This window comes from Acomys russatus, chromosome 1 (assembly GCF_903995435.1).
Source record: "Acomys russatus chromosome 1, mAcoRus1.1, whole genome shotgun sequence".
Taxonomy (NCBI): Eukaryota; Metazoa; Chordata; class Mammalia; order Rodentia; family Muridae; genus Acomys; species Acomys russatus.
In genome coordinates, this window is record NC_067137.1 from 116,669,604 (window position 1) to 116,689,559 (window position 19,956).

Below are 19,956 nucleotides of genomic sequence, written 5' to 3' on the forward strand. Positions count from 1 at the left end.
GGTCCCTCTCAGGAGAGAAGGGATGCCCCCAGCTGGCCTGAAGTTACTCAAGTGCGGCTACAAACACAGGTGTCAAGCCCCCACCCTCACCCAATGACCTCAACATCTTCTCTTCAGTTCATGGATCCCTTGAGTAGCCCTGACTCTGGTTTAAACAGTGTCTCCTGATTCCCTTCCACAGAGACTGCAGTCTTGCTGTGTTGAGACCCACTTAGAGCTAGTATAAGGGCCTATAATGTGGAGTTTATCCTGGAGTCCTGCCCTTCTTAGCACAGGGCAGGGACACACATTTCACTCTGGAAGGCTTCAGAAATTCAGAAGACTGGTCTTTGCCTGTCTGCCTTTACTGCCATGTGGTGGTATCAAAGTGATGGAATTAGACAAAGAGTGAAATGAGCCGTCGTACCTGTAAATCATCACCCTGCGAAGTCTTGTAGCCTCCTTCCGAAGGTGGCCAAAGGTGTTACAGCTAAGTCAGAAATGCACTGGCAGCTGCTTGCTTCTTTCCTTGACTCTTTCTTCTCCTCCATCCTTCTTTCTCTCTCTCTCTCTCTCTCTCTCTCTCTCTCTCTCTCTCTGTCCTAAGCTGCAGTGAGTCTTGGAGCCTCAGGCAAGCCCCTGCTTTCTCACTGACTGAGGTGCAGCCCCTTCCGCTGTTGTAACAAGCAGAAACACCTCAGCATTGCCAAATACCTCCTAGAGGGAAAACCACCTCTGTCCAACCTAGATGAGAACCATGTTTTATAGATTGTAGGGCCCATTTGATGAAGTTATTTTGAATATTAATAGAATGATATTTTCTAGAACCTAGTCCATAAGTCCTTCTGCGGCCTTCCTCTCTTCTGCTGTGCCCTTTTGCAGCCTTCTTTCTCACTGTTCTCAACTGAGAAAAGGACCCTGCTTATGCTGTCAGTCACCTCAGTCACCTCTCATTGTTCTGAACCCACAATTTATATCTGGTTGATTTGATTTATATCTGATTATATCTTAAGAGGCTGGACTACATTTTTTGCTTGTTTGTTGTTGTTTTGGTTTTGGTTTGGTTTTTCAAGACAGGGTTTCTCTGTGTAGCCCTGGTTGTCCTGGAACTCACTCTGTAGACCATGTTGGCCTTGAACTCAGAGATCTGCCTGCCTCTGCCTCCTTATTGCTGGGATTAAAGACATGTGCTGTCACCGCCCTGCTTAGCAATAGGATTTATTAGAATGACTTGCAAGCCATGGTCCAGCTAATCCAACAATGGCTATCTATGAACGGAAAGTCCAAGATTCCAGTAGTTGCTCCATCCATGAAGCTGGATGTCTCAGCTGGTCTTGAATAGATGCTGAATCCCAAAGATGCAGGCTCCCATGCCAGTGAAGGGGAGAGCAAGCAGGCAAAGAGCAACAGCTTCCTCCTTCTATGTCCTTACATAGAATTCCAGCAGAAGGTGGGGTCCAGATCAGATCTGGATTAAACATCTGGATTAGAAGTATATCTTGCCACTTCAAATTAAGCAGAAATCCCTAACAGGTGTGCCATTTGGGCTTTAGTTAGTTCCAGATGTGGGTAAGTTGGCAAACCAGAACAGCAGTCAGAACAAGGAAGCCTCTCACACACAGCAGCACCTCTCAGTTTGCAAAGCTCCTGTCATACTGCTGCCTTGACTGATCCTCGCTAGAGCTCTTGGTGGTAGAAAGGACGGAGATGAACATCTTACCTGAAGGTGACCACGGGTACAAAAAACCGGGGGGAGGAATGTAAGATACCTTTTCCTGAAGAGCTCTCTGAGACAGTGATCCAGAAAGACCAGCAACCCAGTGAAGAGGACAGTTTATCTCTGAAGGAGGTGCTTGCTGGTTTAAGAATTTGGACAAGGTAAACGTATGAGGCCTGGCTTCCAAATCAGTTTGCAGCCTCAATTTGACACCTTGGACACATCTCTTCCTTCACCTGACTTAAGTCTTATTTATGAGCCTGTAAGGGCAGAGACTGTCATCTTTTCAGTAGAATTGTTGAGCAAACTGTACACAATCAGAATGTAAGTCATTGAATCCAGTCTCTTCCCTAAAACAGAGGTACCCTGCAGTTAATTGCAGTCTTGATCACTACCACGAAATCCAAATAATTTTTTCCCATATAGCTTTACCCCGTGAAAGTAGGAAGTGTCCTATCCACGTCTGGACCCAAGTGCTAGCACAGTGCCTGATGCTAGCCACCTATCCAACTTTACTCCTTCAGGTTACATGTGACTTCGTTTCCAGTGACTTCTCTGCTATAGGTCCAGAGCTAGTGTTCATATTGCACGTCACGTTCACTTTCGACACCCAGGCTGCACAGCCGTACTTTCCTCCATCTTTACTCATTTCCGTTTCCACTATCTCAGCACCCTCTAAGAATATTTCTGGTCGCTAGCACCCTTCTTAAATTGTGACATCAAAACTAAGCACCCCATACATACATAAAATATACTGTGACTTGAATTTCAGTTCTACAGTTGTCTTGTTCTATGCTTTTTGAAAAGTGGCCATTAGTTCTTGTTGTCTGTTCATACTCAGACCTTAGGTAATAAGGAACGTCACTAAGCAAGAACAGTGGCCCACTCTTATGAGCTCAGCACCTGGGAGGCAGAAGCAGGAAGATCATGAGTTTGAGGCTAGCCTAAGCTACCTACAAAGCCCTTGACGTAAACATATAAATAATAAACACATTGAGACTAGAGAGATGGCTCAGCAGCTGTGTTTCCAGAGGACCCAAGCTCATTTCCAGAGTCCACGTGGTTGCTCACAGCCATCTGTAACTCCAGTTCCAGGAGATACAACGCCCTCTTCTAGCCTCCCCAGGCACCAGGCAATCATGTGCCAGACATACATGCAGGCAAAACACCCTTACACATCTTTTAAAATAATAAATATAAATAAACAAATAATAAACAATAACAATAAACAATAGTCTCACTAACTGTGACGTGCGAGCATTTCCCCTGAATCTGAAGGGGTTCTGTCCCACTGTCTCGCTGCCGCTGGGGATAGACGTACTCTGGGCTTTGTTCTTTTGCTGGTGGCTTGGTTTTCCATGGAGAGCTTTTATAATTTCCTCCTTGTCTTTGATGTCCTTAAACATTATAATCTGTGTGTATATGGATGCATGTGTGCACTTATCTCTGCCTAACTGTATTTGTGCTCTGCTCTGAGCTCTTACATCACTCTGGAAGTCTATATTATTCTGTCATGATTTATCCAAATATTTTATCTCTATTTTTCTTTCTTTCCAAGATGCCTTTTAGAGAGACATCAATGTTTCTGCTCTTGCTTTCTCTCTCTCGGCTCGTTTCCTTTCCTTGTCTTTGTCAGTTCTTTGACCCTACCTGGGTGTTTTGTTTCGTTGTTTTTCTACTCACTGCTCAGACTGCTGAGCCTCCTGAACTCTGAAAAGTTGGTTGGTTCCTGTTCCTTGTTGCTACTCCCCACTTACTGCTTTAAGTAACTTTCCTTCTCTCCAAAGGCATTTCTCATCTCCATTGCTTTTGAAAGGTCTGCTACTCATGGTCAAAGTCACTGCTCTGTTTCTTTTTAAGTCTTTCTTTCATGCTTGCATTCCTCAGAGATGTGACTCGCCCTGAGAGTTCATCATTATGTCCTTGGACATAACTGCTTATGTGCAGACGTGTTTAGCAGGAGCTTGGTTAGGGAGGACGTAACTGAGAGGGGCTGCCCTGAGAGGCGGTAGACCCAACCTTCATTTTCTATGTCTGTCCTTTTCTGTGTGGCTAGTGACTTGTGGACTTCTTGAGTCCCTGTTCTTCCAGCAGAAGACTAACTGAGATTCTGGACATGTGCCATATATCAAAAGCTGTATCAGAGCAAATGGTTACTAAAAAGTGACTGGAAGAAAGTAGTCCCTACCTAATGGGCAATGCTCTTGCAGAATTAGGTGGATAAGGATACTGTGCCCCTGCTGTTTCTCGGCATTTTGCTCAGTAAACACTTGTTGATGAGGTAAAGCGGGTAAGTTGAGTCTTGGAAGGCAAGCCCAATTTTGACTGCAGGTAGATGGAAGGTTATTTCAAGAAGGCACAGAGATCTGAGTGTCAGTTCATGGCTGTCCACATGTTTGCCAGTCGCTCAAAGAGGCTTCCTAAGTAAACTGACTTTGGAGTTAGCCCCTGGCTTGTTTTTTTTAACAAACTCCAAATTCTTTGGACTTTGGCAGTACCTCTTTCTGGTCAAGTGGATGTTTCTGTGCTGACACCCAGAGCCAGAGAGGCCTTGGCCTGTCTGCTGTAGGTGTTGGTTACCTCCCTCTTCATCGGTAAGTTCCTTTGTGGGCTCACCATTTACCCTAAGCCTGCTAGGTACCTTATGTACCCTAAGCTCTGTGCTGGTTCTGAGCTTGGCTCGTATCACATTACAAGCTGCTTCTTTAAACAGGACAGATTTCTTCTCATTAAACTGCTTCTTTGGTGCCGACATCCCCTATCCTATATTCCCAACATTTTTTTTTATTGTCTTGACATGATTGATTTGAGGCCTGTTAGGCATAAATTCTTGTTTGTATGTTTTGTATGTGGGAAGGGGGCACATGTGACACAGCATGTATATGGCGATCAGAGGATAACCTGCCAGAGTCGGCTCTCACCTTCCACTGGGATCGCCAGTTTGACGGTCAGCTCTTTTACCTGCTGACCACCTCAAGGCCTCACCCGTGGTTTTTTGTTTTTTTTTTTAAGATTTATTTATTTTATTTATTGCATATGAATGCTTTATCTGCAGAAGAGGGTATCAGATTACAGTACAGATGGCTGTGAGCCACCCTGTGGTTGTTGGAAATTGAACTCAGGACCTCTGGAAGAGCAGGCAGTGCTCCTAACCACTGAGCCATCTCTCCAGCCCCACCCATGGGTTTTTAATAAAGCCATTCCTTTCATTGAACAGATGAGGGAGGAAGCCAGAATCAGGGTAGGAGTGATAACCAGGGAGTCTTGCATAAAGCAAGGGCGGGCCAGAGTCTTTCTCTTCCCTGCTCCTTCTCATAATTCTGCTAAGCGTATTATTAAAGGATTGAGTTAAAAGACCTCCCGAAAGGTTCTCTATCTACCTGCTTACTGAAACCAGAAAAGACTGTAGCACCATGTGAAAGACAGGAAGTGGGGAAGGAAACTGAAAGGCACTTTCTCACAGTGATATTTACACATAGGCCAACATCTTCAGAAAGTGAAAAAAATAACCTTTGCAATTGTAATAACCATAGCTGATTCTGTTTCTGTCCTTGAAGTGATGATAATGACTTACTTTAAAAACAGCTGTAGCCAGGCATGGTGGTGCACGCCTTTAATCCCAGCACTCAGGAGGCAGAGGCAGGCGGATCACTATGAGTTTGAGGCCAGCCTGGTCTACAGAGGGAGTCCAGGATGGCCAGTGCTACACAGAGATACCCTGTCTTGAAAAACAACAAAACAACAACAACAAAACCAGCTGTAAAGTGAACAAAATCTACCAAAGGTACTAAAGCAAATAGGCAACCTAGGACTCTGATTCCTCAGAAGAAATACCATGATAAGCCCCACCGTGGCCGGAGCCAGCTGCCTCTGTTTGCTTGTCTGTTTTAGAGGGAAAGGTGGAGCCTAAGCTAAAGGGATCACAGGAAGCAGATCCTGGACTTAGCTACACAATTAGACTTAGTGAGAGCTTGAGGAGAAGGAAGCAAGTCCTCGCAGAGACAGCTGAGATCTGGGTACGGCTTCTTCGAGCTGCAGCCTCAGGGCTGCCTGTACATTAGAGCGCTCCAAGAAGCCCAGCTCTGGTTGCCCTCTGCAGAGCTGAGCAGGACAGGTGCTGCCAGAGGCCGTGCAGTGCTGCAGGATATGGAGCGGTCACTTCAGCCTGACTGAGGAGACCCGCTGTGGTTTGAATGTGAAATGTCTCTCACAGGCCAGTGTGTTTGAATCTGTGGTCCCCAGCTGACAGTCCGACCTGAGGGGCTTGTGGAAACTTTAGGAGGTGGAGCCTCAGCAGGGGAAGTGGGTCACTGGAGATGGGCCTTGAGGTTTTATCCCTGGTCCTACTTCCTGTCTGTCTTCTGCTTCTTGACTGCTGACACAGTGTGACCAGGCACCTAACACTTCTTCCTGCCACACTTTCCTGCCATAAAAGACTCTCTTCCTTTGCTTGTTCTCTTACCTGACAGGGTCTTACTCTGTAGAACAATCTGACCTTGAGCTCACATAGATCTACCTACCACTGCCTCCCAAGTACTGGTATTAAAGGTATGTGCCACCGTAGCTGGATGGATCCCTTCCTAGACGCTTAGCCGAAACAAACTATTGGGTTATTTTTCTCAGGTATTTTGTCACAGCAAAAAGACAAATAACCAACGTGAAAAACTAGAGCTCAGAAGTGGAGCCATTGCCGTGATAGACCTGACCATATTGCTTGTAGGCCTTAGGAACTGGTTTGTGGGAGGAAGAAAGCCCCAGAGTATTACAAACTGAACTCGATGGTGGAGCCCAGAAGACCAACAACTGAAAGAAGTGCAGGCCTGCACCATCGCTCCGTCCATAAAGTGGCCGCAAGTATAAGGACCTAAGTTAGTCAGATCTCTGGCACCCATGTAAAAGGCAGACTTGGCAGCATGCATCTGTAACCCCATTGCAGGGGTTGAGAAGGAGGCAAGATAGATCCCTGTAGCTCATTGACCAGCCATCTTAGCCAAGTGAGTTCCAGGTTCACTGAGGACTTTGTCTCATAACTAAGATGGCCTGCCTCACTAAGGTTTCAGAGCGGAACAAGGACTCTGCTAGAGCAATGCCTAGAGAAGTGTTTCCCTGGCCTCAGTCTTGAAAGACAGGACAACTTTGACCCAGGAAGATCAGGCTACATCTTCAGCTGGAGGTACAAGGTAGGATGGTGAAAGAACATGGAAGGCTCACACAAGGCGGCCCAGCCCACTGAAGCCAGGCCGTGTGTGGCAGGATCAGATTCTTTACAGGAAGGCCCTAAGAGGGCCTGTGTCAAAAGCTAAAGTGGAAAGTGATTGGAGAAGACACCCAGTATCAACTTCTGATCTACATGCACGTACACATACATGCATGCACACACACATGAACACAAGCACGCGTGCACACACACACACACACACACACACACACACACACACACACACACAAACCCTGAAAAACTTGCTGGGCTTGATGGTTCGTGTTATGAACCTGCTCTTAGACTTGAGGAGCAGGGGCAGGAAGAGCAGGGTCTCGAGCTCATTCTTAGCTTCACACAGAATTTGAGGCCAGCTTAAAATCAAGAGAAAACAAAACCAGATTTTGCCTTAGCCATGGGCAGGGGAAAAGGTCACTTTGGAAAAGATGTCAGAGTGGTACCTTGCATGCTTCAAAAATGAAGGAGGGAGCCATGAACCAAGGAGGATGGGTACCATGTAGGGGCGGGAAAGGGAGGACCTAATTCTTCAGCGGAGCCTCCAGAAAGAAGTGGAACACTTCCACCATCTTATTTTAACCTACTGAGATCTATGTTGAAAATCTGATCCATGTTGGACTTCTGGCCTACTGTTACCGTACAAGAGTATGAGATAATACATTTGTATTGCTGTAAGCCACTGAGTTTGTGGTGGTTTGTTATAGTAGTAGCAATAAAAAATATAGAGTAGAAAATGTTCTTAATAAAAAGCCCCAAAATGTATAAAATATCAGTAAAAAACTGAAGACAGAGAGAGACCTATCTACCCGTAAGTCATTTAGAGATTTGTAAGTCCTTTTTCTCAGCAGTTGGTGAATGTTTAGAGAAAGTAGTAAGGGCATAGAAGTTCTGCGCCTATACCCACCTTCACCTAACTGACATTGTAGAGAATACATTTCCTTTCTTGTGACCATGGTATGTTCATCAAACTGGCCTACATACTGGCCCGTAGAAGTCTCTGTATAGATAAAACAATTGCATTCATACCAGGAAACACAAAAGCCATACTAAAAGCACATGTTCTGACCACAGTAGAACTAATAGCAACAGAGTGAGAAGACACTATAGATTTTGAAGGAAAACAAATTTAATTAGCACACTTTCAAATATTCCACAGCTAAGAAAGAAAACTTCATAAGGAAAACTAGCAAATACTCTTAACGAGCTAAAAACAAAACCAGAAGTCACAACCTTGGTTTGCAGCTGACATCCTTAACAGGAAATGTAGATCTTTAATGCCTTTGAAAATGCATTTTCCACGTTCAAAGGGTGTTCATCTCTTCAGTTAGAACAAGCCCTTTATGTCCGTCACACACCCATCGTTGCAATACTAACATTTCAGTGCATCTACCTGCCAACAGATCCGTCTATCCCTGTGCCCTCAGTCCTTCTTTCATTCTTCGCAGGAGCTCACTGTGTGGCTCAGGCAGGCCTCACCCCTGTGAACTCCCTGAGTGCTGGCATTGCAGGTGTGCCACTGCACCGGGCTGTGGAACTGTAAAAGCCTTCTAAAGACAAGGCCTGCCCCTCCTTCTAATTCTTGGAAATGGAGGCCATGATCACTTAATAGGTTAAAAAAAAAAAAAAAAGTCAAGTTCCCCATGTTCCTGCAGTGTTCTTTCAGCTCTGAATTTTGACAGCGGTATCCCATAAGAAAGCTGTGTCTCCTAATAGAAACACAAATTCTACCCTAGTGTCCAGGTGTACACACAGGCCCCTGCTCTCCCACCCAGCCAGGACCTTCTGAGTCCAGCAGCCTTCTCCTAGGAGCCTATAGGAAGTCATCTGCATTGACCCTGCACTGTCAGTGGAAACCTGGGTCCAGATCCTGAGGCAGTTCTGACCTAGATCTGACAGTGGAGCCAGTAGTCACTGTGGAACCAGCACCACTGCCTGGTCCCCAGTTGTTGGCCAACTTTGTGGCTCTTACAGGTTGGTAGGTCTCAAGCCAAGGACAAAGGGTTAACAAAAGTGTCTATTACCACATCAATACAGACACTGTCCCCAGCCCCTCTCAGCATCACCAGTAACTGTTACAGAGTCATCCCCGCTGGTACTCTGCCCCCACCCTAGGCTTTCCATCCCAGGGGTTTGGCTGCCCTTTCTCCAGCTGCTCTTTCCTATATAATCTCAGCCATTTGACTACTGGTCCTCTTGGCTCCTGGCTCTTTCCTTTCCCTGTCCTCTCCTCACATGGCCCAATTCAGTTTGCTAGTCATGTTCACTCTGGACTCTTCCAGATGCCTCAATCTCTGCCTGTGCTTCCCCTTATACCTATAATAAAAATGTCAAACCCTTAGGAGCAGTGGTGTCCTCCTTTTATTTCTTTTTCTTTTTTTCTTTCTTTCTTTTTTTTTTTTTTTTTTTCTTTTTTTTTTTCTTTAGTCAAGAGGAAACTCAGGAGCTTGAGGTTGCCAGTCTCAGGCCTAAGCAGCAGATCTCAGCCACCCACATTGCTGGGGCCCTGTGCTGTTAGCTTCTTGTTTCTCTATTTTCTACCTAGGTTTCAGTTTTTCACTTCGGTTTGTTTCCCCTTTGTCTCTGGTTCAGCTTCCTTTTCCTGTTTGGTTTTAAGTAGAGTCTAAAATTGTAGCTGTCTTCTGAGGGTTTGTGGTCCTCTGATTCACATAACCTAGTGGAGTGCAGGACTCGCCTCCTCAGTGTTCCTATGCAGCCTTCATTCAGCCATGGCCCCAGGGTGAGTACTGGGACAGAATGGGATAAAGGGGTGTGAAGGAAGCAAGCAACCCAGGTTCTTACTGTGGAAGGTGCTGTCAAGGTCATCTCTGGTCCTCTTGGGTACCAGTCAGTGATGGAAACATCTCAGACCATAGGGCAAGGAACTTGTCAAAATTCTAGAGCAATTAATGACTTCAGTCAAGAAAGTTTACTCAGAACTGACCACCCACCTTGGAAGGTAGAGGGGATTCTGAACACTGAGGGGAGTATTTTTGACTCAGAGGTACTGGTGATGGGTCTAGGCTTTTTGCAGAATGGCTTGAGGGGGCTTGTGTGCTGTGCCTCTGGAGCAAGATGAGCCCTGAGTTTCTTTTACACTAGGAACTCCATGCACTATGTCCTGAGGAGACACTTGCCCACCTTCGACTGTTAGTCCCATAAACAATGTTGAGCATTGTTGAGTACCAGCTATCAGTAAACCATGTTATATTCTGAGTGTTCTTCCAAAAAGTGAGATGATTTGGACATGAGTGTTCCTTTCCCTGTAACTACATGAAAGGTTGTAAAAGGACCAAGTTTTATCCTCCAAGATTTGGGACATTTATTTGATTGAATTGTTTATAGCCTTGTGTCCTCACATAAAGTAATAATCCCACTTAATTTGTTTGAAAATGCTACTTTGCCAACTGTCTTTTTCCTTTCTTGGATGGATGAGGATGGTATGACAGCTTCTACCTGTGGCTGAGGATGCCAAGGTTTCTAAAGCCTATAGGACTTACCCAGGGCCCACCTGCCTCAGGGGCCAGGGGGGGGGGGGTGGGGGGTGGGGAAACCAGACCTGGAGCTTACTCAGAGTGCCTCATCTAGGCTCTTGAGACACATTTTACAGTGAGCTACTAGAGTGAATGAGACAGTGAGTACAGCCTGTGTGTGGGGTTCATTCTATGCTGAGCAGCTGCAGCTTAGCTAGGCCTGGGAAACACTGATCTGTTGCTTGAGTTTTGGTGACTTTATTCCTGCTCCTTTGCAGCCAGTTTTCTGTCATTTTAGTTTTTCTGTAGCTTCAAGAGATTTGTGCTTGGAGCGGTGAAGAAGAATGTTTTCCATTCAGAGGTACGATACTTTCAGTTGTAAATTATATTGCAAACGCTGAGGAAGCTTACTCTTGGTTGCTGGTGGTAGAAAACAGCACCCGAGGGAAATGAGGAGGAGGCACCGAGAGGCCTCTTAACCCTTAGACACTGGAGAAGTTGCAACTGGCAAGCATCCTGGGGACAGTGACTACTGCTCCAAGGCAGCAGAGCTTTTGGCCTTGACCTTTCCACTTGAACCAGAATAGCTGCTCTGTGCTCTTCATGCACCCCTTGACTTGTGCTGAGGAGAAGCACTTTGTATCGTATCATTTGCATGACAGATTTTGAAGTCCTGGTCTATCTCTGGAGACCGAGTTGGGCAAGACTTGTCTGCAGTGAGTTAGTAGCTAGGTTTTCTGTCTCCTTCCTCATCAATTTTGTGTGCACTTGTCTGAGCAAGCAGGCTCATGACCTGACACTGGTGACTGTCCATCTGAGATATGATAGCATCTAGAGTCCCCACTTACTCTGGCAACCAAGGTAGAGCTACAGAGGATTTCTTGTCACTAAGGCCACTTTTGGACCAGGAAATCTTTTCTGAGCACCTAATCAGAGACAAGGAGCTGAATTTTCTTGCACCCTTGTCGGCACACAGGATTCTGTCTCACAGAAGTCCTGATGAGAACAAATATATGGGGAGAGCTCCTCCCACCCCCAGCAACTGAGTCTCTGAAATAGATTGATGATGGAGTGATATGAAAATGGCATTTAAAAAAAAGCCAGGCATGGTGGTGCACGCCTGTAATCCCAGCACTTAGGAGGCAGAGACAGGCGGATTGATGTGAGTTTGAGGCCAGCCTGATCTACAAAGCGAGTCCAGGACAACCAAAGCTACTCAGAGAAGCCCTGTGCCAACGCCCCCCCTCCCCCAATCACAATATCCAGAGAAATACAAAGATTATATGTTCTTTCCATGGAGACAGTACATCTAGAAAAGGGAATGGCCCTCATCTGAGTGAGTAACTGGATGGGTGTATCTTCCATTGTCTTCCTCTCATGGCACTGTGGCATGTCCCTGTAGGGGTTACAGGGAGGGCTGTCATGACAATTGGATTCCTTCTAAGGTAGTCACTGTCAATGGACAAACAAGAGAATTAGGGAAGCTCATCTTAAACATCTGCTGGTCCCTGAAGGTAGACGTTGTCCACACACCAGGGTTGCAGACTAGGGGACAGCATTCCTAGGCTCCTTCACAAACATTATTCACAAATACGTTTCTATTTCATTGAGAAATAAACCAACAGAAGGATAAAGAACTGGATCGTAAGCACAGCTAGTGACAGTGGATCTAAGCCTGGAATGTGGGCCTCCTGGATGCTGTGCTGACCTCCAGCCTCAGACCTGTGGAGGAATAAGAGCTGTGAAAGAGTTATGCTGTATCAGACACTGCAACACAGTCGATGTATTGGAAAATGTGATGGCACATTTCCACAATCCCAGCACTTGGAAGGCTGAGGCAAGGAGGTTTCTATGAGTTTGAGACCAACCTGGTCCACAGAGTAAGCAATTTACTGAAATCTTGTCTCAAAAAACAAAACAAGCAGAACCCTAAGAACAGAAAAATGTAGGCAGGCAAGATGAGCGTCTGTGTTTGAAAAGTTGGCACTGTCGGAAGAAAGTGGCCATTAGAGGACTCTGAAGCACAGGAAGAGTTTCTTTCAAAGGGGCTATAGCAGGTGTCAGTCAGCCTGGGCTGCTGTAGTGGCTAGAGAGACAGTTTTACTAGGAGCAAGGGAAGGGCAGGCAACAGTTAAGAAATCACCAAAGAGAGCTAGAATGCCTGGAGCAATGGAGAGAGAATGGTGGGCCATCACCTTAGCATCCTTTCTAGAAACATTTTCCTTAAAACTTGAGTGGTTACATGAGACAGACATAAAATGTGGCAGAGAGACACAGCAAGTGCTCTGAGGTGAGAGCAATTTGGTACACTGGAGAGTCAGAAAAAGATTAGGGAGGACCAAGTCATGTGGCTGTGGGGGAATGGAAGGAAATGAGGGCCAAGTACATGGTACATGAAGCCTGTCAGTGCACATGTAAAGTCTTATTTATTTATTTATTTATTTATTATTTATTTTGGTTTTTCGAGACAGGGTTTCTCTGTGTAGCCTTGGCTGTCCTGGACTCACTTTGTAGACCAGGCTGGCCTCGAACTCAAAGCAATCCGCCTGCCTCTGCCTCCCGTGTGCTGGGATTAAAGGCATGCGCCGCCACCACCCAGCTGTAAAGTTTGATTTTACTTATCAAGTTATGGGCAGCTTTGGAGGAAAAGACAGCTAACAAGGCTGAGCATGTCCTCACTGGCCACTGTAGGTCATCGTTGGCACTGTGAAAAGAGCCAAGGCAGAAAGTCTTTTTGGGAAGCTGACGCAGCCATCAGATCAGCGGCAGTGGACTGGTGGTGGAGCTGGGGTAAGGTGAAGAGAGGTAGCCAGATGCAATAAAGACCTGAAGGACTTCCCAGTAACCCTGTGGCTGTGAAGGAAGCAGTAAAGGTCTGGTATGACAGGTGGGAGGTGGTTCCTGGGGGACAAGGCTTGGCACAGGCAGGCCGGAAGAAACTGTGGGCTTTGAACTTTGTGCAGCGTACGTCCCCAAAAATGTTTCTTGCATAAGGCTGCCAAGTGAGAATTAACCAATATCCCAGTACAGCCACAGGGAACACAGTGTGAATGACTAGTTGATTATCTGCCCCTTCCAGTGTGAGCCAGTTTGTTTTCAGTTCCATCCCTAGTTTCATAACCTTGAAGGAAATCCCAGGTGCTCTTTGAGACCTTGGGTGACTCAGAATGTGCAAGACTTCATACACCTTCCTACAGAGGATTTCTGCACGTCCTTGAGAGCAGTGGAGATATGTCAGGAGAAAAGATAATCCCAGACATGACAAAGGCATAACTCATTCAGGTTCTGTTTATTATTTTTATGTCCTCTCTACTCAACCTAGAATACCAGTTCCAAGACAGCAGGGAGTTTGGTCCTTTTGGTTCCCTAGTGTTTCCCCAAAGCCTAAGAACATCTCTCGGAACCCACACATTGCATCTCTAGATTGAATTCTCTTTTTGATCCTCTGTGCTTTGAGATGCTTGGCTGCCATAGCTGCTGCTCAGTGGAGCATCCTCTAGTGTCAGGCATTGCAGTTACTCTAAGTGGCGAAGAAATAGTGGCCCCTGTGCAACTGATAGTGGCTGCCATCAGAGCAGTCTCCACTGCTCTCAAGGACGTGCAGAAATCCTCTGTAGGAAGACGTATGAAGTCTTGCACATTCTGAGTCGCCCACAGTCTCAAAGAGCACCTGGGATTTCCTTCAAGGTTACCTGTCCCAGAAGCTTATGACCAACCAAGCCTCAAAGATTACATAATAACTCTTCTGGGAGTGATTTCCCCAGGACCTGAAGCCGCATCGGCCAGGAGAGCTTCTGGAATGTTTGCCTTCCTTTGTCCACAGTTGTCCGTGGGCCCAAAGCTCCTGGTCACTCAAAGCAGGACATCAGGTTCCCCAGGCACCAAATAGAAAACATGGGAGAACTGGTCAAGCCCAGTGGCTATTCTGGTAATTGGGTCACTGGGGAGAGAGAAATCCAACATCTGCCTTTGTGTGAAGTGCTGGGTGACAAGCATTCTACCAGTTGGTCTGTGTATATCACACACAGTTCCCGTGTGAGGTGTTGTCTTCCCTTCCCTCAAGCAAGACAGCACTGTTCAGGTGCTGGTTCCAGACCACATCGGTGTCCCATGCTATGGCTGGGATAAGAACCAGGTCTCTTATGCCACGTCTCTCCTCTCAGCTGTAGCTCCTCAAAGGGATTTTTACCCCACAGTGTACTCAGAGTTTGAGCCAAGGCCTCCTAGTCAGTGTTTACAACCGCGGTCATTCCACACTGTCACTAGCTCTGCCCTCCTGTAGCAAGTTTTGCACCTCTCTGGCAAGATCTGTCCACCATCCTAGAGCTGCTTGGTGGGCAAGACAGCTCGATTTGGTCTGTCCCTGTGCCTAATAAACAGTGCAAGTACTTGGATGTTGGTTGAACTGAGCCAAAGGGCTGTGCTAAGGATTGGAGGTGTTAGTTGAAACAAGCTGTTCTCATTGCCAGGCTACTAATTCCCCCTTAAAGCTGGCCACCACCCAGTCCTTCTTCTAAACTGATCTCCGCAGCTGTCCTGAGGTTGTACTGAAACCCATTCTGCTTAATCAAAGTCACAGCCTAGCTACATAGTTTACCTAAAGCTTATCAGACTTCCCGAATACTTCTGAGGCATGTGATGTCCACATGGCCTGTTAGGTGGCAAAAGTTGGTGCTCTGAGATGGTATAGGAAGAGCTGTGAGTCTGAGAATCAGTTGGTTGGGGCTTTTTTTTTTTTTTTAAAGAATCAATCCTCAGGTCCTCAGAGATAAGTGGAGACCACTGTCCACACACATTTAGGATGGCAGCCTTGTAGGATAAAAAGCAAGCATCTGGATTGCCTGTGACCTCCCAGTCTGAGCCTCCAGCTAGTCTAGATGGAAGAAAAATGTCTGGTTAAGAATCAAACCAACCCCCCTGCCTTAGGGACCTTAGGTTCTACCCAGAGACAATCTGCACCAGGCTAGTGGCTCATGGGTTCACAGAGATGAGGTACAAGGCAGGGTCCAGAGACCCAGCACAGAAATTCCCAGTGAGGCCTGAGGATAGTCCGCCATCCTTTCAGTGACCCTCCATGACACTCTCTGGTGTACCTGGGATGCTCCACAAAGACAGGACCCAGAAGTCCTGCCCCAGTATGTGTCTCCTTGGGGAGCTGAGAGAATTAAGAGGCAACGGCAGCTACACACAGCATGTGGAAGGCAGCTGCATACCAAGTCCACCTGAAAGTGTAGCATGTGGTGGCTTACCACTTCACTGAACTGAAGCTTTCCTTATTCAAGGTGCTCTCAGTTGGATGCTCACATTTGATTCACTTCTTTCTTGCTTCCTCAGCCTCACTTTCATCTCTAACAACTTGAAAGACAGCTCCGCCTAATCATTACCCTGATCCCTGGGTTATACGCTCTCATGTGCCTCCATATGTGGGGCAGAATGCTGAGTTAGCTTGGGCTCGGCCTTCCTTTCTCACTTTCTCTAACATTCATTCATATCCATGTTCTCTGGCACACATGTGTATGCCTTTACATTGGAAAGGAAAAGAGCCTTGCAGAGAGGCGCCAGGCTAGTACTGTCTTACCCCGTGGCGACTTTGAGGATGAGAAAGGGCATATCTTGGGGGAAGCAGCTGGAGTAGAATGGTGGGAGTGGAGCAGGGTAGGTGGAGCGTGTGAGAGTGATGGGGACAGGTTGGGAGGCTGGAAGAAGCATCCAGACGGGCTCCTGTCCAGTTACATTTCCCCCATGAACTTTGTACAACTCTGTGACGTGGGAACAAATGGAATGATGGCCTCACCTCAGTGGTTTTGAGTGTCTACCAGACTATTGCAGGCTTTGGCACGCAGTCGTCCACCATACTAGCATGTGATAGCTTCTCAGAGAGGTCAGAATTCAGCAAAGACCTCTGTTTGCTTTACCTTCAGCCTCTTACCTGAAGTCCAGTAAATGAACAGGAGCCCTGATTATCCTGGAGCCACCAAACAGGCTCCTTGTCTTGTCCTCAGCTTGATGGCCGTAGCTGCTTTTAGGGATCGCTTTTGGAAGCAAACAAGTTGTTGGGCTTTATGTACTGCCTCAGAGTCGGGTCCAATTTCTTGACTTGGGTCATGAGTCACCACACACCCCACCACTCACTAATTCCAGGCTGCCGAGTTGAAGGCAGTGGTTTGTCAGGTGAACATGGAGAGGGAGTGGGAGTCTGGTGGTTTAGATATGTCTTGACCTCCAGAAACTTACTGTCTCAGGGCACATGAGCTCTAAACAGCTTTTATGAAATAGTACCTGTCAGGGGCCATGAGTATCAGAAGCACACGGAAGCTCGCAGTGGGGCCAGAGGCAGGAACGCAGCTCCAGAGGCCCTGAACGGCGTGCGTCTGTTAGTCCCTGTCGTGCTGGGTTGTAAGGGAGAACTCTTCTTGATCATACTCCTCAGGACAGGCGCACGCTCAAGGCAGCATGACTTCCTCAGCAGTTGCCATGTGGGTAGCAGTGGACAGTCTTCTCAAGGTAGTGGCCCTTCACCTAAGCTTTGAGTCAGACCTGGACATAGGAAGGAGCACACATCTTCAGCAATAGCCTTCCTGACTGCCTGCGTACAGCGGTCATTGTAAAGGCCCAAATGTCGTAGGGATGCTCTTTCTACCAAGCACTGCGTCACCACCAGACACAGCCTCGCCTTCCTCATCAAGTGTGCTAGGCAGAGCAGTATCCGTTCCAGGACATCCATCAAGAAGGGAAATTCTCCACCCTGTCATCCTGGACGTCCCAAGGTGGGAACTGAACTGTGGCCCTACATCTTTTAGATCAGCTCTTTAGGGGAGCCTGTCCAGAGGCATCGTCCAACAGAGGGACCTGAAATAGACAGCTGTTGGAGTTACCTTTAGCTCGGGATGAGATAGTGGATCTCAGAGAAGGATCATCTCACGCCGACTTAAAGCTTTTACACCCCACCCATGGTGGCACACGCCATTAATCCCAGCACTCAGCTGGCAGAGGCAGGTGGATCTCTGGGAGTTCAAGGCCAGCCTGGTCTACATAGTGAGTTCCAGACCAGCCAGAGCTATACATCAAGACCCCATCTCAGAAGAAAGAAGAAAGCTTGTGTCTGAATTCTTTACAGATTAGTGGGAATTAGTTGTCAGTTCAGCTGCAAAGAGTGTCCTGGGCAGAACAGAATGAGCTGGGCTAGGGAGGCCACAGAAACAGTGCCTGTTAGGAGCCCAGAGTATTTCCACCAGACTAGATGGGGGAGGAGCTCAGCTGGGGACCAGTTGGGAGGATGGGATGTGAAGTGTTCTGAGGGCCTGCCAGGAGCTCAGGCCGTGCCTTTCATGCTGAAGTGATGTACGTCTTAGTGCCTCAGTAATGAGGGGCTTGAGGAAGCCAGAGAAATAAGGAAGAGGACAGAGAGCAATAGCTGAGGGAAGCTGAGCCACAGATAAGCACTTTGTCTGAGGTCATAATAGCTGTAAGTGGCCAGGCTGCCAGTGAGGCGTAAGAGTCAGGACAATCTACCTTTGAAGTTCTTTCTCTGACCTCATGAGAGGTATAGTGGGACTGCAGAGACTGGGACCCAGAGATAGAAAAGCAGCCAGGAAGCTAGTATGATGGTGTAGATGAGAAATAGTGAGGGCATATAGGACACCAGCAAGCAAGGAGGGACAGAGAGCAGCAGACTGAGATATGATTAGGAAATCCAACAGCTGGCCTGTTGGCCACAAAAGGCAAGGCGTGAAGATGTAAGTATCTGAAATGACTCCCGGTTGTCAGGCATGGCATTGTTGCTGACACTTCTTATAGTAGGAAATACTGTGATGGTTTTCTGTTTGTGCATGTTGAGCTTTGAGCTACCAGTAGTCTGAAATACAGGGTCATGATGAGAGCTTCATTAACTGAGGATCTCTTGAGATACTGGTGATCACCACAAACCCAGGCCATGGTGAGAATCATAAGGAGACTCTTCCTAGGACTATTGGCACCAGAATCTGCAATTATGTCACAGACTCAGGCCCCACCTGAAACTCAAACTAAGCCAGAACCACATAAGGGAACCCGGGGGCTTTGTAATAAGAACCTTTCCAGTTCTTACAATGCACACAGTTTTGAAAGCTGTGGGCATGGAGTGAGAAGAAATCAGAAATAGCTCACATTTGGGAAACATCAAGATTTAAGGGAAGCTTTAAAATCGAGTTAAGACAGGGCCCCATTTGAGGGCACAGACAAAGTATACTTCACACACACTCACCTTTACAAATGACTCCTAGGTTCCCAGATGCTTGAAGCATTCCCTCGGCCCCAGCTAAAGAACCTGATAGGAGAGAAATGTAGTTAACTCAAAATTACGAAGGAGGCTGAATAGGGAACCTCCAGAACCATCACAGAGAACCAGGAGTGTTAGGAGAGGGAGTCTCCAGGAACAGTCAAGTAATTGGGAGACCGAGGTGTCCGAGGTGTCCATGTATCCTCAGGGACAGAAGCCAGCCTCACTAGCAGCTTGGAGAATGGAGGACTGGGGTCGGGGATTAAGCATTAGCCTTCTGGAAGAAAGGAGCTGAAGGGGGAGCCATTGGGAGTGAGGGCCAGCCCACTAGTTTTATTAGGTGTGCCTCTGAGTGAAAGATTACTGCCACTAGGGTGACCACTTCATGCTGGTGTGTTTGGACTGGTCCAGTGTCCATAGGGATTGTCCTACCTACCACCTGGGAAGCCCCTGAGTCACATGGGCTTGTTGACAAGAAGAAGCAAACCTCCAAATCAGAATGGGCAAGCTGCTTTGTCTGACAGAACCTGTCGAGCCAGCATATGGGGCTTGAGTAGGACCAACAATCAGTTCTGGGCAGTTGAACAGTTAGAACTCAACAGCAATGACAGCTGCATAGCAGTCAAGATTTTGCTCCTCTTCCCATCCCAGAGGCATAGTAAGCCCCCATGAGCAGTGCAAGTGGCGAGGAGAGTGTGTGTTTTCCTTCATTTGGGTTTACTAGAGGCAGAAAAGTACCATTCAAATGGGAAAGAAAAACATGGCTTTTGGTTAACCACAAGTTGAATTTGAACCCAAATGTTAAAAACAACTGGAGAGAGAGAGAGAGAGAGAGAGAGAGAGAGAGAGAGAGAGAGAGAGAGAGAGAAGAGAGAGAGAGACTAGGAACCTGTGGCTATCATTGTAATAACCAAAATTTATTTCTTTTATCTTCCTAAAACCTCTGAATAATGTGTGATACCCAACTCTGGGGCCTGTAGCTCTCTGCATTCTGTCCGGGCTGCCTGTCTCCTCTGCTTAGATTCCTATATCCACTTTGTCTAGAAGTGAACAGCCATCATCTTTAGTCCCAAACCATTTTCTTCCTAATTTCCCCTGGTTTCCCCCTAGCTCTCCCGGCCAGGTAAGGTGTGTAGTTCTTGTCTGATTCCTATCTGTGAGCTCCCTGAAGCAGCCACCGCCCTAAGGATCTGTTCTTGACTCACCGGCGTCTGTGCTAAGGTTAACATGTGCCCAGTTTGATCGCCCACACACTAGAAGAGACGGTGACAAATAAGGGACTCAGCTGAAGAGTTACTGGAATGGCAACGGGGTTGGT

General features: G+C 47.0%; 1 protein-coding gene across 5 annotated transcripts in view; it reads left to right on the forward strand.

Annotated features, from left to right (window-relative positions):
* Evl (Enah/Vasp-like) overlaps nt 1-19,956 on the forward strand; it is a 130,410-nt gene that overhangs the window by 70,441 nt on the left and 40,013 nt on the right. The window contains exon 1 of one of the 5 annotated variants that reach the window (XM_051151280.1): nt 9,484-9,648. The exons of the other annotated variants lie outside the window; for them this stretch is intronic. Within the exon in view, the coding sequence (XP_051007237.1) occupies nt 9,638-9,648 (11 nt within the window). The 5' untranslated portion in view covers nt 9,484-9,637. Of the gene's footprint in view, nt 1-9,483; nt 9,649-19,956 lie in introns of those variants that run through there. 5 annotated transcript variants of the gene reach the window in all.